This window comes from Falco naumanni, chromosome 5 (genome assembly GCF_017639655.2).
Source record: "Falco naumanni isolate bFalNau1 chromosome 5, bFalNau1.pat, whole genome shotgun sequence".
Lineage (NCBI taxonomy): Eukaryota > Metazoa > Chordata > Aves > Falconiformes > Falconidae > Falco > Falco naumanni.
In genome coordinates, this window is record NC_054058.1 from 50,456,982 (window position 1) to 50,484,265 (window position 27,284).

The 27,284-nt window shown below is 38.8% G+C and overlaps 1 protein-coding gene across 4 annotated transcripts; it reads right to left on the minus strand.

The window, feature by feature from the left end:
- Positions 1–860: 860 nt before the first annotated feature.
- GXYLT1 (glucoside xylosyltransferase 1) lies at positions 861–27,091 on the minus strand. Of its 4 annotated transcripts, none has more exons than XM_040595473.1 (8): positions 26,789–27,090; positions 20,016–20,108; positions 8,825–8,999; positions 7,741–7,866; positions 6,623–6,781; positions 4,683–4,806; positions 4,228–4,400; positions 861–2,739 (listed from the first exon to the last, which is right to left on the minus strand). In XM_040595473.1, the coding sequence occupies exons 1-8, from the start codon at positions 26,995–26,997 to the stop codon at positions 2,578–2,580; spliced, it is 1,221 nt and encodes a 406-aa protein (XP_040451407.1). In that variant the 5' UTR covers positions 26,998–27,090; the 3' UTR covers positions 861–2,577. The 4 variants fall into 4 exon arrangements, with proteins under 4 accessions (XP_040451407.1, XP_040451404.1, XP_040451405.1 ...); XM_040595470.1 differs by having other exon boundaries at positions 6,623–6,874; positions 26,789–27,089; XM_040595474.1 differs by having other exon boundaries at positions 2,617–2,739; positions 4,314–4,400; positions 6,623–6,874; positions 26,789–27,091.
- Positions 27,092–27,284: the final 193 nt, after the last annotated feature.

Genomic DNA, 27,284 nt, shown 5'->3' on the forward strand with positions numbered 1-27,284 from the left:
ACTTCTATTAGCCTTAATTAGCCTTTACAGATAAATCGGTAAAAATGGGATTTCTGAAGTTCTGTAATTTGTCAGGTCCTGTTTTCTTTGTTACTTAACTATGTCTGTAGAAAAAGCAATGTTTCTAAAACTAGACAGCAATACAGATTCACAAGCTAAATATAAGTTTCTACACTTACATGCATACAACATTACAAATAAGGCACTGAAATACTTGGGAGTATAACTGGTTTCTATAACATTACTTGGTTTTGCAGTCTTCTTACTGTCTCCAAATGTTTACTTTGTTAGTCAGATATGATTTTAAAGGTAGGTCATCTTTCTAAGTTTAAGACATAGGGATTAACAGAACTAAAAATTTGATCAAAACAGATAAATACTCTGGAGAGTTCCTTAATGGAAGCTATTAAGCCCTTGATACTTACTTAAGTTTTCTGAAGTGTTCGTGAGTGTTACCTGGGAATGGATAGTTGAGGTGAGCAGTTTAAGTTTATATTAATAAAATCTAAACAAAAACTATGGCATAAGGCAGGACATTCTGCTATTTGCACTATGCTAAATAAACACCTCTTGAAATAAGCACAAAGTAAGAATTTTTATCCTATGATAAGCTTCAATATTAACCTTTTTTGTTCTAATCCCCCACAAAACCTGAAATGCAAGTGGAAAAGTTGCTGCTAATGTTCAGAGTCCACTTGTTTTCTAAAATGACTCATTGGGTTTTAAGCTGTATCTTCATACAAAAAGCTAAAAATAAATTCAAAACAGAAAGTTTACACAAAGACAAACATGAAAACCAAGCCAAAGTATTTTTTAAATACAAACACACAGTTCAAGTAAAAAAGAAAGCTGAAGACAAATTGATATAAAAATCAGTATTTATGTAAAAAAATAATGCACTGCATATTGTAAAATCGGTCAATAACAGCATTCACCTTCACACAGATTCTAGATCTTCAGACTTCAAAAGTTTACATCGCAAGGAAAAGGGACTGTAACTACCTGCAAGGCAGACTGCATCCTAGCTTCCATCTCTGAAATTTACACCCTGAGCCAGCAGGGAGATTAGGAGCAGAATGTAAACTCTGCTTACAGTGGAGTGTGATTTTGTACTGCTAAAGCATTCGTCCAGCTCACATGGATCAGGGAGTCAGAGCCAGCCTGCCTTTGACAGAGTAACAGCCACAAAAATTAAGCTTCTGAAATGGAATTGGAATGAAGGTGCAAGTCAGCGAGTGGATCCTCCATGTTCACACAGGAACTCTTATGGTATCCAAAAATTCACTTTTATGAAGACTTCATCTCAGACAGGTTACCCAAGTTCAAATATAGTTTACAAACACATTTCATACCATGCAAGTTTAAATAATATTTCACTGTAACACTAAAACTCTGGTTTTCCTCTGAAAAAAAAAAGTTTGTATTACATAAAGAGAACTTTTTTTTTCTGCTAAGATAACTAAAGAAAACCTAATCCTTACCTGTTGTAAATCACTATCACTCTATTGACAGTAACGTATTCATGTAGTTGAGGATCTGCCCCAAAACTATTTTAAAGCCATGTTATTAAAAAAAATAAGGTAACGGGATATATTCTCTAAGAAACCCATCCAATATACAGTCTGAAGAAGCATCAGAACTCTGATTACAGCTCTTCTCTCTTAGGTACTAAATACTCTATAATAATCATCAGGTAATAATTCTTAGTAAGGAAATACAACAGCAACAGCTTTCCACTGTTTTGGTGGCATTTTTTTCTTCTTCCAAAACACCCTATTAAGCTGCCAAATCATGTAATATTTAAAGTATTGAAAGGCTAATAACTTCAAACTGAAGTTTTGCTAAAAAAAAACCTCAACTCTGCTCTCTTTTGGCCATGATGGCTCAACAATGTTGAAACAAATGCTGTATATTAAAGTCTCTATCTACTGACAGAGAAAACTAGTATCACATACTAGTTATTCATTTCTCAGAAAGTCATATTTATAGTGTGCAGTTTACATCTAAGATAAGCAAAATGAGATTGTCAAAACAGTACTTCAACATGTAAGAGATGAACATATAAAGGCACATACAGATTGTCAATGATTACATCACATTTCTTTGAAAACGGAGTATTTTCTGCACTTGTAAACAACTTTGTTTACATAAAGGCTCACACCTTTAAAGTGAGGTTAGTGCTGCTGACTCAGTTATTGCTACATTCACAGTTTAACACTATTTTAGACAATATATGAGGTACACTCCCACATACAGCCAACTTCATTACTTTCTTGTCATTTTTTCATTAGATAACTGAATTATGCAGACTAAAACTACTGACCATAGAAGCCAGTAACACTCAAATCATCAGATCCAAGACAAACATTAGCAATGATTAAACTTCAAAAGAGCAAAAAGTCACCTTTGCAGAAAAAGTTCCTGTTCTTCATTACATGAATATTTTCTTCATTTTTATGTACGCTAGTAAACTTTTATCTGGGCACGTTAAGAGCCAATTCAAGCCGTATTAGAATTTTTGCACCTTATGACCAGTATGTTAATTCAGTCTCTTGATTTAACAGTTTGGAGTAAAAATCACCTTCCCTTTGATCTTCTGGTGTAAAAGTCTCTTATGCTTTTTGTTAACTGCTTTATGAACACTTTGTATACTTTTCCACAGTATGTATGCATGGTTTTCCGTAATTCCAGTTCTAGGGGTTGCAGCAGGGAATGAACCAGATCATCTCCAAATGAATACTGTAAAGAGGTTAAGAAAAAGAAAGACAATGTCAATACAGAAGAGTGTCATTAAGAGTTATTAAAACATCTACAAAAATGCCTTTGAACATCGTATTTACTTTTTATAGGTTTATTAAATGTTTTTAAGAATGCAGGCAGCTTCTGAATGCAATATTTGAAAAACACCTCAATTACAGAAATAGTTTCCAGTGCTTCCAATAAGCCTAACAAGAAAGATTTAATTTAAAAAAAAAAAAGCAAATAAATATATCCAGACAGGCAAGGAGGAAATTTAAAATTACATTATTAAATTAAAAATTTACAGATCTAAAATGATTTCTGGTTATTTGTTGAATGACACGTAACTTCTAAGGAATACAATTCTTACCAAATTATAATGAAGCAACAGTATAAAAACTGGTACTACTGAAGTTTCATTAAACTGAATGATGGTCAAACATACTATGTTTAACATGGACATGAAATAAAGAAGTCATTAATTCAACAGTGCAATATTTTTCATAAACAAATGACAAGCAAAACCAGCATTTCAAAGTAACAATTTTGTTCATCTTATTACCAATGAATCAGCAATGTTTTACATACTTTCTGTAACATATTCATAAACCTAATGGGATAATAAATAAAAAGAATTAATTTTTTCTTCTGGTTTTGACAATGCTCAAAGGAAACAAAGAAATCGTATTTTTATGGAAACACATTCACTTTCCCTGCAATGTATTCTCAGATCCCCCAAAGTACTTTTCTTCATCTTTATATCCATATGACAACATGTAATAAAGCACCATTAAAATATACTATTGATTTTTGAAGGTTATACACACACAATAGCCTGCTATATTAAAATGTGCATCAGTGCTAAATTTTACAGCTCTTCAGTGAGTATACTGATGTCGTGATAAATAGTTTATTAGATGACTTATTTGCAGAATGAAAAGTCACTGTGCTCAGTATTTAAAGGAACAGCAACATATTAATACACTGAATCTCTAGAAAAGACCAAAACACAGTGTAAAAAAAAAAAAAATACTTTTACAATCCAAATCGAGCTAGAATTAAATGTTCAACATTTTAAAGTAAATACACAAACTTTGAGAAGAAAAAGGGAATTTTTTTCCTACATTTTAAAATCAACAGGAAAATGAAGCTTTTGGTAATATCCTAATGCTTATACAAACAGTTTACTAGATATATTTATTAAAGGAATGGGAATTAAGTCTTTTAAATAAACGCTGACAGCTACAGTCAATTTTAGAATCCTAACCTAGACAGTCTACATTATGTTTCAAGAGATGCTGATCACAAAAGGAATACAGTTGGAATTCTACCTAAGCAGTAAATGAAAAATTGGTGAAACACAACTTAAAAGACAATTACTTTGTTGCAATCAAGTACCAACAAAAACTACAAAATACCTGCAACATTGCCAATAAAAAAATACATTTACAAAAATCTTTGCACAAGTACAGTGCTGAAAACACTTACATTTTTTATTGCTTCATAAATGGCCCTAAAAGTTGGTTGTTTATCATCATGGTAAACACCTCTGTTTCCATGAAGAATAAATATACCTTCTTCTTCAGCTTCCTTACAATTGCTTCCATAGATGCAGTGGTCAGGTCGGTAATTCCATTGGCAAGGAAACACATAAAGACTTTCTGTGGTAAAGTACAAAAATCATTTCAGTAAAAAGACTAATCTCTTTTTTTCTTAAGGCTGCTTCATAAAGTTCTGTACAGTAGTTTTGAAACCTAAAAGCTAATTATTTTCTAGCAAGCTCCAGCGCTGTCTCTCAAAGCAAACAGTTTCAGGAAACATAAGAAAAGTGCCTTGAATACATTCACCAAAAAGTCTGTTAAAAAGAGTAGTTTCCCGGATTTTTGACCATCACAGAAAGGATCAAATTAGTAATGTTACACTTGGAATCGATGTAGATTTACCTGGATTGTGAAAAAACATAATGTTCAATAGATCCTGATCGCCCCACGTTATGTTCAACTTGTACTTCTTCAGCAGTGGCATAAGGATTTCTCCCCACTGTAACCGGACTGGTGTCATATCATTCTATTAAAACAAAACAAAGCAAAACAACATCCATTCAGGACAATTATACCTATAAAGAAGAAAATGCCCTACAGAATCGCAGTAATTTGCTTTTCAAAGTTACAAATTCAAATGTATAGAAGACTTCTTCCTTTTAAACACATGAGCACATCTAAGGAAAACAGTTATGGATATTTCAAATATGCTTTATTTCTCAATTATTATCTTATAAGGAAAATTATATGCATCGCCTATTTAACTGCCACATTAAATTCTTCAAGATTTCCCTCAAACATCTTAAACCGAGACTTCTAAGAAATAGCAAGGTTTTTTTATATAGCAGTAGGATCTAAAAAAAACTGCATTGAAGTGATGCATGCAAGTAGATGGGAATTATGTAAATATCCACACTTCATGCAATCATTGTCTACCATGGAGTGGTAATATGAAGTGGTTTTAAAGTTAACTTCAAGAACTCAAAACACATCAATATAAAATTATTAAATAGTCCCAAACACATACAGCTAAAAATACTAGCTACAAAGCAGTGTACAAAAATATGGAAATCCTTCAAAGGTTTTCAAAATAATTTTCATTTATTTAGTTGAACTAATTTTTTTTAGTTACTGAACTTTAACTTCCACAGCAAAGGCCGCACAACTCCTCACCAGCAAAGACTAGTTAGACAAGATTATACTTGTATAATCAGACTCTAAACCAAGAGCTGTTACTTAATTCCAAAATTCTTGATTTAGCAAAATCGCTTCCAAGGAAAAGGAGGAGTTCTTCTAAGGTTTTGGCTGAGGAGATGCTACTTGGAACGAACTGGCCTCCACATTACCAAAGGGGTTACCATCTGCATGTAACAGGTTACATATTCTAAAGCTAATTTCTTATCTTTACAGAATGTTTATGTTCAACTAGGCCAGAAAAGGAACAAGGCTGCTCACTCTATACCTTCTACTTCAGTTGGGAGAGTTAGCATGCAATAACAGTAAGTTCCAAAGAGAGGAAATTCCTGAACAAGTACAGGATTGTACCCTCAAATCTTTTTACCCAAGCTGACAAAACAAAACAAAAAATACTCCACTATGGTTTGGGACCTGTATACAGAAACACCATGTTAAGAAACTTTCAATCTTTTTTTGACTGCATTATTATTTTTCCCTAATCAAAATTCTCTTAAAAGTACTTTCCCCCTCCCCCCAGTATAATCACACAGCACTGCTTTTGTACTTGTGTTTCAAGTACATAAGAAAAAACTTCCCATCTGTGAAGCAATGACTATTGCTGCTGCACACAGTGCTTAGTAAGTACTTTCAATTATAAACTTACTTCTCTACAAAAGCTATGACTTCAAAGGAAATCAAAAGATACTTCAGGTGATAATCCTCTGGTTACAATGTAAAAGATCAAAATTTGGAAACCTTACAGTTAAAATAACTTACTAAATGTTTTAGCACCACCTCCTGGTCATATTACTACACACATTTTTCAAGTTCCTTTACAGGATACATTAACTGTTTTCTGGGACCTCTACAGTGAAGAAAAAATACCAGATTGTAATTTCAAGCAGAGTGTATCAAGGCACAGGATCTCTCAGAACTAAGAAAAATTAAAAAAAATCAAGCACACTTAAAATCCAGGAATTCCAAGTCTTACAATGAATGACATCTAAAAAACACAAGTTAGATACCATTTTAAACACAGTATTTTCAGAATATTATTCCATTTACAAGAAAATTATTTTGAAAAATACTGTCCCACATCAATTCGAAACAGGATTAGAATTATAAGATGGAAAAGCACAGAAAAATGCAACAAAGGCAACACTTACCTTGAAATACTTTTTTCTGATACGTGTCATATTCATTAACATGACTCCGGAATTTATTCCAGTTACTCCATAATAGGGATGTCTAGCAAAGCGATTATACCACCCAATACGAGGCTCTTCATGTTCCGGTGCCATTGCAGCAATTTGTGTGGAGTTGAACTTCCCCAGAAAAGACCAAATATCATCAACAGGTCTCAAAAACAGGATGTCAGTATCAACATACAGTAATGAATCCACATTTTTGAGGATTAACTGCAGGGGAAGAATTTAAAACCAAACTATTAAGTTTTATTGAGCTTCTCTTCATAAAACAGAAGTTGCTGCCGTTACACAATAAAGTTTAATATATTTTTGCCACATGCAAGTAAACTCACTTCAGACTGACAGTTTGCAGTCAATAAATTTGTCATCATTCCCTCTTTTCTCATTTTGGAGAGCTTTTGTAGAGTGAAACAGAGGTTTTATATAGAATAGTAATGCAAAGAGACTTGATCTACACTCTATATCCTGGGGCTTCCCTCAAGAATAAAGTTGCGGGCCAGGCGAACATCACCATAACAGGAGTTACTATCTTCCTCCTCGTCCCTTCCTTTCCTACGCGTCTTATCAAACAACGGAGAGGTATAAGGGAGCCCCAGAAGAGAAAGTATCTGGGAGACAGCTGCCACTGCTACAATTCACCTAGCCTGAAATATGATTTCTGAAGTGTCTCAGATGAGTAAAGAAAATGCTGCACAAAACGCTCTGGCAACAATAGCCCATTTCTTGTTTCAATTTCTCTTACACTTCTCAGACCCATGCATGCACGAAACTTTCCAACTGAACAAGGAGATGCGGTGTGATAAATCCTTCTTGCCTCCGAGAGGATGATATGACCTACACCACTCACTGAGGATACTGTGCCCTAAACACAAAGTGAGAAAAGGACTTTTCTCATTTTCCATAGTGTATTAGTGCCACTATAAGAAGGCTAAATTCCGAAGGGTTTTTAGGATGCCATAAAGTAACTTTTAGGAGTAATAGTAGTTCTTAATTTGAAACTAAGCAGAAATTAGATTAATCAGGACTTGATGCTTCATAAACAGACTTCTGTATTGTCCTATTACAGAATAACTTACTGGCAAGAACAGCCTTTGTGAAGCACACGGTTTAAACAATTTCTTCCATTCTGCTGCACTCTCAGTTGGAAATGTTATTGGATACAATGTGTAATTAACTTTTCCTTCATAGGGGAAGTCATCAAGCTATGTGAAAAGAAGAGATCACAAAAATTACTACATTGCATTACAAAAAAGAAATCGATCCTCCATTCATATTGATAATAGAACTTAATTGCAACACTTCTCTTCCACAACAGAAATGTTTCCTGAACTACAAGAATCTGTCAACTACTCAAAATACTTGAACAAAAAGTGGCACCTGCAGGCCACTATGAAGAAAACACATCTTATCAGGTCATACAGAAAATTAAGAGCAAGTAAAATAAACTAGTATTTACAAAAAGTAAATACATAAAACTTTCTCCCTACTTAACTTGTTCCCACAGGAGAAATACCAGTGAAGTCTTCCTCAATTTAAAATAACCTTACCCAGTTTTTGCCAAAGTTACCGTTCACATTATATTAGTGTATACGAGAATGTAAAACATACTAATGTCATATTTAGTACAACGTTTTGAGCACAAAAATAATAAAACCCTCCACAGCTACACATTAGTCAGCTTGTAATACTGCTATTCCAGTCATAATGATATATTCATTAACTGGAATTTACTAAAGTTAGACATAACCATATCTACCATTGTTTAGACAACATAAGGCTGAGTCATATTGTAAGCACAGGGGCAAAAAAGGACAGATCTCTGTTTTCTCTTGTAAAACCAACTTTAAGCTCACACAAGACAACTGGTTTGTGTTCAGAACATCAGGTTTGTACTCACCAGATTCAAGGTGACAAATCAGGATGTTTTGGTCTGTCTCAACAAAAGCTTTGATATTGGCAACTAGCATTCTTTCACAAGAAAAAAAAAAAACAAAAAACAGAAATCCCCATCCAACATTACAACAGGCTTGCATATTACCTTTTTTTAAGACCCCTGCATATCTGCCACTATATCCAAAAACTACTAACCAAGCAGAGAAATTTGTAGTACAATTTGAGTAATATATCTGAATTGAGTAAGTAAATTATTTGGGTACTTACTATGTCTTTGAAACTCTCATGCAATTGGTCCTCAGCGAAAATATGAAACTGGAGAGGTTTGATGCTGAAAATAATGGCTGATCTCAACATAGTAACAGTCTCCTCCAGTCTTTCACCACAGGCAACCACTGCTAGATGCATTTTCTCAGAAGGATGTGTTTTCATGTAATCATATCTGACACAAAAATATTTTTTCATTTGACATTATTTCTAGCACAGGCTTAAAGAAAAGGTCTACTATTTACTGCAGCATGTAGTTTAACAAAATATCCTTTATCATATTTAAACCAGCAAAGGATAACTCAAATAGAACATACAATCTACAGCATTACATCTCATAAGTGGGCTTACGTTTAACCTTAACTATGCTCATATCCACTCTCACCATCCCAGCCTATGAGGAAAAAACAAGGTATGGAAGAGCTATACAGAAACTAAACAAACACCTATTTTCTTAGTAATCTTACTATCCATTACAAATGAGGAATTCCATCAAAATAGCTATTTTGAAAGATCGCATGAAATTAGATTGAAATGTGAAAGGCTGACAGCACATTAAGTCTATGCCCGAGTTCATTTTTTCCTCTTTCCCTGGACTCAGTACAGAGAGAGGTACGTATGATAAATACAGTAAACTCAACAACAAAAGTGAGATAACCCATACTTTTAAGGCCTGTTAAGAACATTTTTGAGTGATCTAGGCATTTTATCCATTTTCTGCTCCAGTAAGTCCTTTTGTCAAACCCATGCTTCAGTGCTTCTTCTAAGCTCTGGAAAAATGCAAACAGTTTTCTCCTCTCCTGCCATCCTGCAGGAGTACAGCTTGGGTTGAAAGGGGGGTAAACTAACCACTCAGATAGCCTTGTGGGATGTCCCGGTGCTCCCAGCAGTTCTGGAAAATCCCTCAAGTACACTGACCACATGCACTGCTCATGTCCTTACCAGGGGCTAAACCACTGTAAGGTGTGGTGACTGGGAAGTCCCTTCTTTCTGAAGACAGCTGTCCAACAGATATTGTGAGAAATGCCTGGCATGTATTATACCAGGTACATTTAAAAGTTAGTTCATTATTTTAATACAACAGTCTGAAGTTATCGTTGGGTAAATACCATTAGCTTAGTAGCAAACACAGTGGGCATACTAAACCTAACACCTGGATATCCTGTATTTAATTAGTCAGAAAAGCTTTCAAAAGTTTTAAACCTAAATCAATCAACTCAAAGACAATCTTCAAAACAATATTCTGCACTTGAGCTATCCACACGGATTATAGGAGCAGGAGCTAGACAGAACTAGCGAGTATCTGAAGTTTTAAATTACATTAATTCCAAGTTAAGCAGACAAAAAAACCCTCTGAAGTTAGAAAAGACTTTCCCAAACTAGTAACAACAGATAAACGCTTGGCAAACATACCACCCATTCTTAGAAACTTGCAAAGAGAAAAACACTTCAAAACAGAAATTAACAGATGTGATTCTTAGCACATAATCTCCACCCAATTCATGAACTAAACCATTTAGATGCATACAAGTTTTCCTTTAAATTGACAAAAGATACTATGTAAATATCCCTCTTTTTCTTTAAGGCACAGAAGAGCAACATACATCCAGTTCCATGAGGAAAACATACGCAAAGATATCACTGTAAAACTGCTGAAGTTTAATAGCATAAATAATGGCTACATTCAAAAAACATTCTGAGTTTTGGAAGACTTCAATGCCCTGGAACTAGAAACACCCTCCAGCATCCAGGCATTTAAGATTAATAACATTTTAATTAGAACACGCAGTCTTAAATCAAGGTTTGGGGTATTAAAAATCACATGGATTAAAAACCTCATAGGTAGGATTCCAAAATAGGACACCTAAATGAAGGTGCTGACATACAAGATTGTGTCCAAAGTCTCATTAAAGCCAATGTGAGCAGGATATGGAGTGCAGACAGCAATTCATCTTATTTCAAAGTAAATACCTAAGGCTTGTTTCTATTTTTTAACACAGGTATTGTACCATTTATTAAGCTCTAGAATATCCCACCTGACCTCCAGGTGCCAATCCAAAAGGACTGGGTGTCTCAAAGATCATGTTTTATCTACTAGTCCTAAGAACATGCCTAGGATACCCAAGTGCTTACTAAAAAACACCAGCCATTACTTCTCAGCAATGTAATGGCTAGTCACCTGGATCATTCTCTATGCTCTTTCAACTGTAATGACCGCTTAAGACCTACTTGACGTAGACACCTATATGCAGGCATCTATATTCAGATGATTTAATCCAGACTAAAACCTCTCGTAGGTCTTGCAGCAAAACCTGAAAAATTAGTTCAGGTTAACAGGAAAAAGGTAGTATAAAATAAAATCTTCAAATGTAACCAAAACACGTCCATTCAGACCTTTATATATAAAGCTAATTTAAACATTACACCATGTAGTAAGTAGCTAATATAAAAAACACAAAGCACACTGAATGTGATGAGGGTAGCTGAAACTCACAAGTAACTACACTGCTGCAGTCTGAACAAGCTGCAAGCAGCAGATTAGCCTCATCACCAATCCACTGAAAAGGGAATTACAATAATTAAGCCCTGAAGTCATGAGAGCCTGCAGTGATACTGCAAGGTCATGTGATAAGGGCACAAACTACACAAACTGCATAGCTGAAAGCCAAGTTCGGAACCACATGTAACACATGGCTTTCCATGAATAAGGTATGGTGAAAATTATGCCAAAGCAACTCTAAAACACATTGGGATTCAAAGACTGTATTTTATTATTTCTAGATCTACCGACATCTGTGAATAAAAGAACATTTCAAGCCACACAACAAAAAAGACTGATCATATCACAATGCTTTTACAGTCACTTTGTTCACACAATCTCTGTTCTTTGAGTTTCTGACTATATGAGTTCAATTTTTAAAATCTGTGCTTAAAAACAATTTTTTGAAAAGGTGAAAAAATATTTAGAAGAAGCCAACAAGTGAATCTCAGCTTGCACAATATGGGGAACAGCTGGCCTCAGATCTCCCAAGTCCACAACACAAAGCTTTACCTCTGAAGCAGATGGAGCTAGAAGCTATTGGAAAAAACAGCCCCCCCCCCCCCCCCCCCCCCCCCCATTCCCTCTGGGGAACCCTCCACTAAAAGGAAGGGATGAGGCATATTAGGTCTTAGAGACATATTATGGCAGGAGAAGTTGTAAGACTCCAGAACTGTGGTTCTTACTCCAGACTGCATGAAGAGACATTCTTTAGTGATTATAAGTTGCATTTGACTTCCCTGCATACAGACTATGGCAATCGCAGCCTTTTTTTAATAATCAGGCCTCAGTGCCACTCCTTCTCCCTGCATATACATCTCTCTCCACTCTCAGAGGGAAACCACTGCCCCATCTTCATCCAGGGACGCTAACTACTTACCTCTTGTGCTAATTCTCCACTGTGAGCATCTTTCATCACTTTTTCCTTCTCCTGCCACCAGAAGCAGCATAAATTGTAAATTGTTCAGCAGAGCTTATCAACTTGAGCTCTGCAGTCTCACGTTCAGTATTAACATGCTTCACCTACACAGTTATCTATGCCATGGCTTGTCTCACTCCCTTCTTCAACATTCATCTACATGACTTTTATCTCTCTCCTAACTGTTTTTAAAATTATCTGCCCTCAACTGCTCCTTTCTCTACTTCTCCTTCCTGAATTTTTCCAGCCTCTGTAACTCTTTTCCCCACCTTCCCTCCACTGCAGTTAATCACGCAACTATCTCACCAGAAGACAGGGAAAGGAAAACCTTGCTCATTTAGACAGCCCTGGGTGTGGTATGACCTGACAACGCAAGATTTTTCAGCAATACAGACTTTTTTTTAACTTGTTCCATAGCTGAGTTGACCATGAGCAAAATAAAATGTATTTTACAAGAACTGTAACTTGTCTGAACCTGAGCAAGTTTGGTATCAGTGTCCCAGCTCTGGTATCAGAGCAAAATACTCTTATTGAACCTAAACCCCAAGATCTGAAAGTGTTAGACACTTTCAAAAGTGAGGAGATACTTTCAAAAAAATGTTCCAAGACAATGTGGAAAACACAAATGCAGATTTTTATATGCACATTTCCAATTACTAGTAGCCTGATGTTCTGGTGTGGGAGAACTTACTAGAGAAGCCAGAAAAAAGCAACGACAGAGTGAAATACGGACTGTATTTGGTAAGGTTTTAGGATAGACTAGCAAGGAAAACTTGGCAGCCCTCATTTCTAAAGAAAAAAACCAATCTTCAATAATGTGGGAGTCCTAGCTCCTGCAGGGGAAAAAAATCCCAAAAAACTTCTGGTAATTAAAACTAAAGAACAAAGAATGCACCTGTAATACAATAGAAGATACTCAGCAGGAAGCCATGACAGGATTTGAGAGTTTAGGAATAAATATGAGAATTTAAGTTGTCTGAGGATACTAATTATACATGAGCGGTAGGGACAGTAAAAATAAATGAGAACACCACACATACACCCATGAGTTTAGAAAACACATTTAAAACAATCCACTTTGAGAGTAAAAACATACACTTTAACACATGCTGCTCATCAGCAGCACACGGCCAGGTACAATCCTCGCCCTGAAGTATTTCTGTGTTGAAGCCCAGACCTTCATTCTGTACTGACCGATTCTGCTGTGGGGTTAATAACCTCTGACAGAGGAACATGGCTGGATATGCTCAATGAATCTGCTACAACAAGATATTCCAGAGCCTGTCTTTCAAGACATTGCCTTATGTTTAAAGATGTATACCATGACACACTGCATATTAAATTACCATTTCTATGTCAATTAAAATTATGAAGTAATAATCTGGTGAGTAAGCTACAGAGGTATGCTTTGACAGGTCGCACTCTTCTAGAACCTTCACTGCATCCCAGCTGAACTTCTTGGAAAAAAGCGAAACCCCAAAGGGTATTGTCACTAAAATACTCATCAGCTCCACGAAAATCTTAGCTCTGCCCTGCAGACTTGGCACAAGGTACTGCAGGTGGGGGTCTCCTGCATATGTTTAAGGTAGGCTTCTTCTATCCTTACGTAAGCACATATAGAGCACAGGTGAGAGGGTATCAAATCCCCAGGAACACGCAGACAGGCATAATGAATCCTGTACACAACTCCATTTAATTTGTGATCATTAAGCCTGCCTCAATCCTAGCCTGCTTTACTGAGGTCACAGGACAACAGCTTCCTCTGCTGCATGCACACACTGCCACCTTCCAAGCTCCAAACCTTTCAGAGCAGCAGTGTTACAGCATCTAGCGTGACCCGGGTATCATTCAAAGAATTGTCAGTATGACCAAGGGCAACTTTATTTTTTCTCCTTTTTTTAAGCCACATTCAAGTATAGTGGCATTGATATTACAGAAAGCCATGACGGAACCAGTGTGAGTCTTAATTCTGTGTTACAAACTTTGTGCACTAGAGCTCCTTTTTCCCCACCCGTTGATGCTTTGCTAAGAACATGCCTAGAGATCAACAGGAAGCTCCCTGCCCAAGTTCACCAGCTATCAAGCTGTCCCCTCCTATCCCCTTAATATGGCTGGGGAAGCCAAGGAAGGGCAGATTAGCATCCAGGTACCGAGAGCCCAGAGCAGTGGGAATAACTGAAGCAATAAATTGACCTCAGCTGTCCTTTCAAATTTTACTCTGGGTGATTGAGGAGTTACCATTTTTAATACAATAGCATGAGTTATGAACAATGTAAAAATACTTGCCATTTTCTGAGAAAACTGCCATCATCCTAACTTGCACCACTAGTTTTTATGTACAACCACCATCATATTACATAATGCTAATACCAAGCATTTAAGAATTATTTTGTAGGTTACAAAAAACATTTTTAAAATTATTCTACATCAAAACAAGCTTTTCTACACTTGTTCTGATAGAGCTACATCATCGCTTTTCTTTGATCTTTTCTCCTTATGGTCTTACTGTAAGGCAAATGAGACATGCCACATTCAGCTTCCTAAATAAGGTTACTTAATAAAGTCTCCGAGTCCTTCCACACCATCATTAAACTAATTTTCTTTGATATTACAACCAAATGGACTAGGCTGCCAGGCTCGGCTGTGTTAAACTTACTTACGCATAAAAAGAACAAACAGAAGCTACTGCAAATATGTTTTCTTAACTATAAAAAGCTAATTGCCTACCTTATCAGTGCAAATATTTTACCCATTGTCCTGGTTTCAGCTGGGGTAGAGTTGATTTTCTTCGTAGCTGGCACAGTGCTGTGTTTCAGATTTGGTGTGAGAACAATGTTGGTAACACACTGACTTTTTGGATGTTGCTGGGTGATGTTTATACCAAGTCAAGGACTTTTCAGTTTCTCAGGCCCTGCCAGTTAGGGGGGGTGAGGGGGTGGGCACAAGAGACTGGGAGGGGACACAGCCAGGGCAGCTGACCCGAACTATCCAAAGGGATATTCCATACCATGGGACAGCATGCTCGGTATATAAACCAGGGGAGCTGGCCAGGGCTGCCGATCCCTGCTCAGGGACTGGCTGGGCATCGGTCAGCTGGTGGTGAACAGCTGTGTGGGGCATCACTTCTTTTCTTTTCTCCCTTCCCTTTGGATTTCATTCCTCTCCCCTTCTCTCTCCTTTCCATTACAACTGTTAATAATATTGTTTTGGTTTTATTGTCTTTCAGTTATTAAATTGTTCTTATCTCAACTCTCAAGCTTCACATTCCTTTCCAATTCTCCTCCCCAACCCTCTGGGTGAGAGGGGGACAGCTGCATGGTATTTAGTTACCAGATCAGGTTAAACACAACACCCATACAAGTTTTTCGACAATTAGCATGGAAAACGTAAATTATATTTGTTAGAATATGCAGGGAAAATATTTTTATGTAATTAACGTGCATTATTTCAAACCTGGCACCATGATGTACCTCAAAAAACCAAATGGTAGATCTGTAAATACAATACAGATGGCTTGCTTACTACATCCTTCTTTCTTTTAATGTTTTGTGCTTGATCTAAATCAATCATCATTAAGAAGCCTCATCCAGCAGCCTTTAGTCACCAGAAAAGCGAAAGCAAATATGCAGTGAGAAGGCAACAAAGCCCACACTGATTAAAATGCAACTGTTAAATCATTCCCACTCTTACTAAAAATAGGATCAAGATAACTATAGAAATTATCTGGATTTTAAAGTGATGAAATTCTAGTTTTTTCTCAGCTTAACTTTCTACCACTGCAATGAATTAAAAATAAGTCACAATCAGAGCATATTTTGTAAAAGTATGGTAATGATACCAGTGCATATGATGTCCAAATGTCATCTATACAATTACAAATTCAATCAGCAGATTAGGTTTGCAGTTACAATATATTAGTCATTTAAAAATGGACTATAAAGTCCAAAGCACCAACGTTCAATGAGCTAGCTTGTTTAGAGAAGTTCTGTCTTTCAGGATTGTCACAATTCACCTCAATATATCCACACCACCTGGACCTCAATATACTCAAAAATAGTGAAACTTATTTTTTTAATAGGCAACGCAAGCTAAAAACACACTTAGAAGCAACATCCAACAACTGAAATACAGCAGGTCAGATAGTCAGAGTAATGATCCCTAAGAATTTCTTCTTAATCAGTAGGAAATAAGTGACCATACCAGCTAGATGACACTGAGCACCTTGAAAGGTGTACTAGAAAAGATACATGTCATCACGATCATGCCAAACCTGAGTCTCATGTTATCTTTATCAGCAGTTTTAATTTTTTTTATAAAATGTATACCACTGTATATAAGAGTGATCTCAGGCTTCCTCTACTACTGTGAAAGCTAAAAGGTGTACTGTACCAAGATCACAACACAAGACATTCTGTCTCAATAATGTTGATAATCAGAATGGTGATTAAAAATGTGAGGGCAGAATAGCTCCAAAATCCTTCCCACATACAGCATAGGCAACAGATCTTACACTGATTAACTTACAGACAAGATCCTTATTACCCGTTATTAGAATCAGCAACTGCTCAGAGCTCATCAATTTCAAACTATGTTGAATTATCTATAGCATGAGTCATACTGAAGTCTATATATACCTCTCTCCCAAAAATCCAGATTTTAAAGTTCTTTCTCTCATGGATAAACAAATCCCTGTGGTTCTGATATCCAGGAGAAGGGAAAAAAAGAAAAAAAAAACAAGTGGAATTTCAAGTTAGAAACAGCGAGAAAACAAGGTAAGTTTTTTCAAAGAAAAGACTTAAACATCCAAAAGCTGAAGGACTACCTTCCAAGGTTTGAAAAACTTCACTGGTAGAGGGAAAGGAGACCTTCTAATTCTAACATGGAGATCGATTTTATGAAACTACTATTGGCAAAGTAATTCTAGTTATATGATCTGCTCTTCTGAACAAACTCATCTGGTAGCTTACTAAAACATAATAGAACATCAGAATCTCCAATCATAAACTGATTTATGATCTGGATAAATAGCGTTCTCTTTTTATGGATTAAATCAGGCCAAATAGAAGATTCAAGATAAATGTTGGTGTAGCTCAATGACCAGACTCTGCCATTTCTATTAAAAGTAAACTCACTGGAATTCCCATTATTTTGTTGACACTGTCTATAGGCAGTGGATGTAGCTAACCTAAGATTTCAATTGGATCTGTAACTCTTAGGCTTTTCTCATAACCTTCTCCCTATCCAAGTCTCTTTGGAGTCCAGTTTTATTCTGTACCTCACTACAACAACTGCACTAAACAAGAACACAAAGGCTCAGTCAACCCAGGATCAAGTTATTTAGAATAGGACACTACGGTAAAACTCACTCCTTTTTATTTCAAGGTACCCAACTTAGAACCACAATGTTGCCCTCTTTACAGAAAAAGCTTTTGAGAGACTTTATCTTTATGAAGACTCTTGAAGTGGCCCTACACATACAATCTCAAAAAATAAGGATACTAGACTTCATTTGCTGTGGTTAATAAACTTGCATGGAATTAAGTTCATTCCTTTTCCTCCAAATACCTGACTGCAGACTTGAGAACAACTACTATCATGTTTGAAGGTCTAAACCCTTCGGCTTCTCATTGCACCTAGTACAATGCACTTTTTTGAGAATTAAACAAAATTATAACTCTTATCTAAAGCTGAAACCAAACTGCAACTATCTTCTGTGTTATTCCAACACATACAAGGAAATGAGGCTCAGGCAGCAGATTGATGCTGAGCCATTGTAATCGCTTGCTACTAACCAAAGAAGGAGCACTTTGTCCTCCTCTCTGCCCCCTCACTGCACATCTCTGAAACCAACTGAACTGAACAGAGCAAGAAAATAAATAAAGTTTGAAGGAGGCAAGGGGGTCTCCTCTGAAGCAGAGCATCTCACTGAGGAATTCAACACGCACCAGAGTCAGCACAACATACAGGCATTAATTTATTAGTAATATATTGACAAAATAATCAAATTCAATCTGAAGTTATTAATCTGAACACCACATCCCCCTTACACATTTGAACAGCATTTTTCTTTCAGCTTCAGATTTTCTAAACATGAAATTTTGCAGATATTAAGGGTTCACCATGACAACTGCTCCACCATGAAAGAAACTGCACTTGCCCAGTACTGTCATAATCAATACATACTTCAACAGACTTGTCTTCACAGCCACATTCTTAACAGAACAACACAAGCTGCAGATTAAGGTACCCACAAAGGAACTTCATGGGGTTTCTCTACTGCCAGTTCCAGGGTCCTGCTCACCTTAAGCCTGGCAGAAAATCTAGAAGGGAAGTTTTCTGTTATTTTAGTGCACCACATTGTATTGTGGAAAGCTCACAGACAGCACAATGGTCAATGGGGTCAGAAGACAGTGAGACCCCCTCCTCTCTCAGCACTACACAACTGTTAGACTGGCTCAGATGCCCACGGATGACTGAAGCTTACAATCACATCCTGTCCCTCCAACTAAGCACGGGCTAAGCCCCTACACCCTCCACCACAACAGCACTGACAGTTCACTTACTCCCCTGTGCTAAACTTCATAAAGCTAAACTCCCAAAAGTTAACTTTTAAGGAAAAAAAGTGAATTGAGTCCATTCAGACAGCTAAACCTACCAAAAGGAAAGTCAGATGAATCCCTGTGGATTGACACACTGGCTACCAAGGGCAGCAAGAAAGACAGCAGTCACAAACTACAGGTGCAGTTCACTAACAGACAAAAAAAAAAAATATCAATCTAAGCCATCCCCTTAAGTAACTTATTGGCAACTAATGAGCTTAAAAAGCACTAACAGCACACAAGCAGTGAGGAACAGGGGACAGACCTAAAGTCTTTCCCACAATCATAATTTTCAAAAATACATTAAGTCTTGTGAAGCGAAACTTTTTACTTTGCTTCCTTAGAAATATTCAACTTTCAGTCTGAGACAGACATAACCATATCAAAGGATTATCAGTAAAATTCTAAACATAAAAAAATTGACATACAACTTTAGTTATATACTGAACAGAACTACGCAGGTTAGAGAACATATCTCAAGTAGCTTAAGATTTCTTCTTCCTTTTCTTTTCAAGCTATTCCATAATGTGACAGCCTAAAGCATCTGTACAACCAATCAAAACATTTAAACTTATTGTTAAAGATGCAAATTTAAGGACAGTCTATGCTTTAACATACTGTATCTTAAAGCATATTCTAAAATGCTCATTTCAGTGCTTTTGGATGAAGTACCCTCCTCAAATTCTATAAAACATGTCACTTGAATAAAAAACTAACTTCAAACTTAACTACTAAGCATATTTGCCAGTTTCTGTTGTAAATTACACCATGGGTATTACTGTTGAGCAAGTTTTATTTATCAAAAATAATTAATCAGTAACTTTTCAGACTACATTCAGATAGACTTTTTACCAATGTTAGCAAGTCTCTATTTAATAAAGCAACATAACTGAAAAAAAAAAATCTACTCTTTGTAGTAACACTTCAGTCTACATTTTCAAAGACATAACAGAACAGGAGAAAGTCTAGGCAAAGGAGACCATAATATAAGCAGGTGAAATGCATGTGAAGCAATCAAAATATTTTTGCCTTGTCACCTTGCTAAATAGCCAAAAATACTTAGCAGCTACGCCTGTCTGCAATCAAATAATAAAGTACTATTTAATAACAGATCCATTTAATAACAGATCCTACCTAAAAGCAGCTTCCCAAAAGCAGTTCATTCCACAAACATCAGAGGGCAGCATCCAATAGGAATTCCAGAAAGATACAGACAAATTCTTACACCTAACAGGACAAGACAAAAATAACCTATATAAATGTTACTGATTTTATGGCAAATTTAAATGGATTATTTTCTAGCTCAAATATACCTTGACTAGTTAATTACCTGGCAGAAGACTGGCTAGTAAGGGAACTTGCATAATACAGAAGACGAAGTATCAGTGCCAACCAGAAGGATTCTTTTAAGGATGAACAGTCCCCATCCTTTAGCCTTTCCTCTCCATGTATTTTCAGAGTGAGAAAGAGAGGGCCTGGGATTTCTGAGGGTCATTCTATGTTCTTGGCTTAGTATAAATCCATAGGTAATAGATTGAATGGCAACACTTACTGCTGAAAAGAACTCCTTCACCTTGCAATAACTTTGTCTACTTCAAGCAGGCAGAGCAAGTAGAACATTTCTTTTTCAAAGTTACATTGTCTATTTAAACACAACCCCTATTAATCTATGACTATTTGGCGCAAAGCTGATTTTTAACAAAAAACAGGACTCTGCAGCACCAACTAATTCCATTTTTTCATAACAAAAGGTTAATGCAATAGAGAAATAATCACCACATCTGGCAAGTTTTCCTTCCCCGTACTGACATTATGACTCCATAATGACAGGACTAATGATTTATTAACTTGTGCTACACTAACAACTAAAAAACCAGGTTTTTCTAGTCCACCACTACATTTTATGCAACAGTAATATAGGAAGTATTTTAAAAGAGCAACAGAAGTATATTTTAAAAGATTGTGGTGAGGAAATTGACATCAAGATTTAAAATCTTAAATGAGCAAGTATACTACTTGCTTTGCAATATTTCACTCTTGAGTGACCTCCTCTGCTCCCTCCTTCTTCCTGCTCTGGTGACACAATGACTATAGTGTTTATCCTCCTTTGAAAGTTGATATCTGTGAAAGACATGCAAGAAGAAAACACACAAGCTTGATGATGGAAAGGTATTTAAGGACTAAAACTCAGAACTCTAGTTCTTGGCTTTGCAAGTTTGAAAAGAATCAGCATGATCTTAGTAGGGTTATCTGTAAAGGCCAATGTTTTACAAATACCAGATTTAATAGATTAACGTAGCATCAAAAATGGCAAGCTGTATAATTTCTTCTTTTTCCAACACTTGAGAAAAATGACCTGATAAACACAGTGTTTCACAAGGCTTCATTAAGTGTTGGGGGATAGAGCAGTTCTTTGGTAGAGATCACAGAAAATCCTCATATCCTGTAGATATGTGTTTGCAAGAAATAAGTCAAGTATTTCTATGTCATGACTCATGAATAGTCTCCACAAATCCAAATACAAAAAAAGGATAATGTAGACTGTGACTGGGTTATCTGCACTCCTCTGGGGAAAGTAAATGGCATAATACCACAAGTTCTCTCTGCCAGATTCTTTCTTACATTAACCTCCTGTGGCTTTTGAAGTTTCTTAAAAACTTGAAGGCACATTAAGATCTTGCACTTATCCAAAGAACAATCTTTAGAATCTCCACTGTATCCCTTTTTCAAGTAACTATTTCTCAATACTTTTAGGATAAATTATATAGACTCTCTCAAGAACAGTTTTCTGGTTTGGAAGATTATTATCTTATTATTACACGGGACTCCTCTTCCAGCTGTCAAGAGCTGTGTTTTCTTAGCTGCCTTGAGCTACTATCCTATCTAGCCTGCCAAGGCAAGAGGCAAGCTTGAGTTAATGCCTAAATCATTTCTCTGACACATTAGGCCTTTCCAATATCCCATTCAGCACGATGACAAAACTGCCAGCCTTGGATTAGATTCATAAATTTCACATTTGAAACAAAAATGTTACTAGAACCCATATGTATGTAATTTACCTAATGTTAGGCTGACTTCTTTCCTGCCAACAGAAGTCTCTCTCAACTGACCATACGCTACCATATTCCACAATGCTTTCACATACAAAGGATTGAGACTAGATTCATTGAACAGCATTTTGTTCTTGTTATTCACAAAAAGATCATTCAAAATGCCACTTATGATTATTTTTTTTTTTACTTGAAAAAAACTTGAGGAAAGCTTAGACAGCAAGTGCGTGCCACAAGTGCTTTACAAAGCTAGGGAGATGCATTGTATCTGTTCATCAAACAGGCACAGTCATTACCTGAGCAACATTACTAGTCAGACAGGAATAGTCACCTTCAGCATTAAGGAGGGATATTTTGCTTACTATTGCACACCTATTACAGGCTTTGCGATTAAAGGCCAGTCCCCACAAACAGAAAGCAGAATATAGTGTCAGGTGAAGGAAACCCCAGGCACACAGAGCACCCTGGCCCAGCCCCAATGCAGGAGGGCAGGCAGCCCACCGGCCAGGCAGAAGATCCACCACGTAAGACAACTGGCAAAGCTCTCCAGACCACCTTACGGACTGCCTACAGGGGTGTGGGGCTCACTGTGGGATCAAGGTGGACTGGGGAGGAATGGCAATGCAAAAACAGAAGATAAGAAGGTCCAGACACATGTAAATAGGTTGCCAGTCCATATGATTAGCCATGTTGTGTGCCTGATCACCAGCCTCTTTACTAAACTCAATTTCTGTTTTCCATGGCGGGGCAGAGGGGCATTCCATGTGCACATGGCATGTGTGAAGGTCAAAGTGCCAGCAAATGAAAAGATGGCCACAGATCATAGAGCCCACAGTGCCAGGAACTGGAAAAACGTGTGTGCACATAGCATGTGGGTGTGCATGTTGGCACACATAATCACCAGCAAGTATCAAGCCAGACTAGCCCGCAAGTGCAGCAAGAGCTTGGGACCCAGGTATCAGACAGGCCATAAGGCTATGCCAGACTGCAGAGATCAGAGGGTTTGAGCTACTGAAAGAACCTCTCTCAGCCTAGCCACAAGAGACACTGTCTGAGCACTGGGTAACGTTAAGCCCGTAGGTCTGGACCAGCTATCCGAAGGACCCATTTACATGACGCAATCTCACGGCCAGCTGCCACAAGACTAAGGCATAGTGTATTCATCTGTGCACGTGTATGCACATCCAAGAGGGTCTGAGTACCAGCAACTGAACTGGGCCTGCAAGCCTTGTGGGTGCGCAGGCCCAGGCCAGCAACAAGGGAGACCAGAGGATCAGGAGCCAGTTCCTGGAAGTTCCTGGCTGCAGTACTGAAATGTACAAAAATGCTAAACTATAGCATAATGGAAAAATGTTTCATTTTAATATGGTTAAATTCATTGACCCCACCAAATTCATGGAACTGGTGACAGACTGATTCTTGCTCTACTTCTCAAACATGCCATTAGGATAGTACTTATTTTTGGACCTGAATAGAAAGATTAACATTATCTGCCTAATTGAAGTAGCAATATTGATAAAATTAACTGAAGATTCACTTCTTAAAAGCACAGTCTGCTAATTAACTGATCTGAAAGCATGTGGAAAAAGCCTGACTTGAACAGATACTCCACTGCCAGCAGATTATAGCACTATTAAATGACACACATGTAGCAAATATGCATTTATTAACTATGATTTTTTTCATTTTTTTCACAGTTGCCGCCTTCATCCATAAATCATACTAGCAAAGCAAAAAAGGCTGACTACACATACTGGCTGCTTTTGATTGACTTTGTACCTTCTGGAAGTAGATACTTCAATATTTTCTTTTTTTCAAGTTCAGATCTATTGTTCATTTAGCTATTACATATGACAGTACAGACTATTCATCACTACTTTTCTCACTCGAATGAATAAGCAGGAGGACAATTTACCTTCAACATTAATCTTTCTTCACAGTTCAAACATGACCTTAGGATCTAGCTAATAAATTCTTAGAATGTTTTTCAGCTATTTATGTCAAGTTTCAAGATACAAGCCTATAGTTTCCAGTCATCTTAGTCCTCGGGCTACTGTAGCCTTTGAAACAAACAACTCCTTACTGAAGCGATTACCCAACAAGCTCCCTTGAATTACTATGTTTATTAGAGGATCTTGCCTCAACCTGTAATTCTAGTTTCAATATGGTACTTCCTTTTTAATTACAGATTTTCTACTTAAAAGCATCACCACTGTTGCAAAATTCTTCCAGGTGTGGTATTCTGAAGCTTTATTCAAAGCTTGTAGTTTTCATGTTTGCATGCTTATGAAAACTCCCAAATACATCATCTTACCCCTCCCTCCCCCATCCCAGAGCTCTTTCTGCCCTCATAGCATATAATAAAATAGATTATTCAAGGCAAATAAAACCCTTTTTGGACAAAGAGGAAACCACTGTTGAGTGCATAAATGTCTTCAGATGGCAGCTACATTTGCTTTGTAAACTGTATTTTAAAGCTACCAGTGAAGACAGCTGAAGCAACCCATTACTGAGACTTACTATTAATGCATCCAAAATCTTAAAACTTCAAGAAGGATTATAAGGTTATCTGTACACAATTTACTTGATAAGGTTATGAACTCTTTAGGATATTACACAATCACAGGATAGTCAGAAGTGGGCATAAAACACCCATGTGGCTATCACGCTCAGTCACCGCTAAAGAAACAGCTTAAGTATAAAAACTGAAGGACGCTATCATATTCACCAAGATGTGTCTATCAATTACGTAAGTGAACATAACACGATTTAAAACTTGAGAGTAATTGAAACCCGCATCTAAAGGGAGATTCAGTGGGGCTTTTCTTAACTGCCATAGGACAGAATTTTTCCTTAAAACAAAAGACTTTTAGGGACTGTTCTTTGCACAAACAGCATATAAAACTAAATAATTTACAGCAGGATGATGTTCATTCTGAGCCTTCAGTATGACAGCAGTTTGTAGGTAAAAAATTCCCACACAGGTCTCAACAGACACTGATTTTGCAAAGAGATATGCCCCCATGAAACTGTATGTACAGGAACTACTTGTGGCACTTAAGACCTTTGGGAAATAACTTTCTCAATTTGTAAAGCTTTTCCAGATTGCAACACTGGGCAGATTTATATCTCATTTCACCTCACTGCAGCATGCAAGAAGCTTCTTGCACCTTGTTGGGGTTCTCACTACACTTTAGTACAAATACTAAAGAAGTGCAGCTCTTAAAATAAACTTGCTTCTTCCTTTGCTAACCAGGACCATGATGCACCTGACAGCAATTTCAATGTTCACTAACACAAAATATTTAATTATCTTTTACCCAACACAAGTTTTCTTCATATAAATTGCATGTTTTCTTTAGTAAAACAAATATCACATTTATTTTATTCCTCACATTTCTATTTAAAACTTTTTTTATTAAACCAATGAAATCTTGCATAAAGCTGCTGAAGTTAACTGGTTTATTCCAGTTACCATGTTCTTTAGACCTAGTAGATTTCAACTTCTCACAATGAGTTTTTAATCATGAACTAGAAAGTGAAGAACAAGCACCCTCACATTTTTTCAAATCATAGTCTGTATTAATCTGAAATAAAGCAAAAGCACAGGGGGAAAAAAACATTCTCTTGCAGTAGTTGCAGCAGTCAAAACCTGGGTTTCACGTTTCAGCTGACTCCACCCCCAGCAAGTCAGAATGCGGTTTCATGGTATTTTACGATGATTAAATCAGAGCTGCTGTCATCCCACCATCCACTGTGACTCCTTTGCACCGGCACCAACACTTTCATAATTATATGATGAGCCAGTGCAGACCGCTGAGCTGGCCAAAAAATCGGTAGTTTTTGGGCAGGTCCGCAGGCCAGATCAACTCACTTGTGCGACAGAGGAGCACCAGCAGCATAAGGAGTGGGGGGTGTCTGAGCATCGGGAAGGAGGGAAAGTCACCAAACCATCAAACCCACATTGCTTTAAGCTGCTGCGGAATCAAAGCAGAGTTAGAGGTAAACTGGCCCCGCAAGGCCTGGTCCTAATTTCTCCTCCCATCTTCAGTATCATATTTCTCATCACTCCTCCCAGCATTAGCATTCTGGTGGCCACATGTGAACAGGACCACAAAACTCTAAGGGACAACCAGTACTTTTTCATTCCACAATCTCGCTCACCACTTGGCCGCATACAAATTCCTGCTGACAGGAGGCAGGCGGCAGAAACAGGCCGCCAGGCAGCGCCCCGGCTGCGCGGACGGCCACCCCCCGGGAGAAGACCGGCCTCGCTAAAGCCTCCGGGCACAAGCATTTCTGCTGCTGCAGAGTTCAGTTCGACAATCACAAAGTTTCAGAACCCAGTCACGGCCTGCAACTTCCTCAGCTCGGCAAAAGGGAAGGCCCGCCGCTCGCTCCCGCCGCCCTGTCCCAGCAGGGAGGCGGCCCGGCTCCAGCACCGGGCGAAGGCGCAGGCCGGCTCCCGCCGCAGCACGCCAGCCCCCCCCGCGTCGCCCTGGTGTCGCCGTGCCTCGCCGCGGGCCTGCAGCGCCACTTCCCTCAGCCCTCTCCCTTTGCTGACAGCGTCCCCGGTACGCGGCCCTCGGGATGCCCGAGCTGCCCGGGAGGGAGCACACAGCGCCACCGCCGTCCCGCTCCCACCCAGGCCGCGGCCCCGGCAGCCGCCCCCGCCTCGCCGAGCGGCCGGGGGCGCCCGCGGGCCCCGCTGGGGGGCGAGGGCGGGCGCCGGGCCCCGCTCCGCCCGCGGGAGGGTGGCCAGCGCGCTCCCGCGCCTCCCCGGCCCTCCCCGCAGGAATGCGGGGGGAACCGCCGCCCGTGCCCCCGCCTCCTCCGCCCGGCCCCGGCGCCCCGTACCTGCCGGCCCCCGACTCGCCTCGGCCCGCGCTCCCCGCCGCCGCCCGACCGGCGCCCGCCTGCCGCCGAGCGCCGGGGTCTCGGGCCTGCCGCTCCCGGCCGCCGCCAGGCTCCTGCTCCAGGGAGAGGGCCAGCTGGCTGAAGCCGTAGAGCAGCGAGCAGACGCCGCAGCCCAGGCACAGCAGCGCCACCCGCGCGAACCGCCGCATCCTCCCGCGCCGGCCCCGGCAGCAGCGCCAGGCGGCGGCCGGGGCCCAACCTGCAGCGCGAGCCTAACGGACGCGGCGGCGGCGGCGCCAGCCCCGGCATGTGAGGGGCGGGGCCGAGCGGGCGGGGGCGGGGCCGAGAGGGGGGCGGGGCGAGCCCTGAGGCGCCCGGAGGGACACGGGTGCTGCCGGCGGGGCGGCACCGTGCGGCGGGTACAGGGCGCCGTTTAACTGCCCCACACGTGGAAATACGCAGAACGTTCCCTTCTGTGGCTGCAAATAGCCCGGGG

Bases quoted from the DNA above. Each gene is read 5' to 3' on its own strand.
- GXYLT1 (XM_040595470.1), bottom strand. From the start codon at position 26,997: ATGCGGCGGTTCGCGCGGGTGGCGCTGCTGTGCCTGGGCTGCGGCGTC. The intron at 20,109-26,788 runs GTACGGGGCGCC...TTGTCCTGTTAG, and splicing joins GGCGAGTCGGGGGCCGGCAG to GTGTAAGAATTTGTCTGTAT. The intron at 7,867-8,824 runs GTAAGTACCCAA...CTTTTCACATAG, and splicing joins ATGAGAGTTTCAAAGACATA to CTTGATGACTTCCCCTATGA.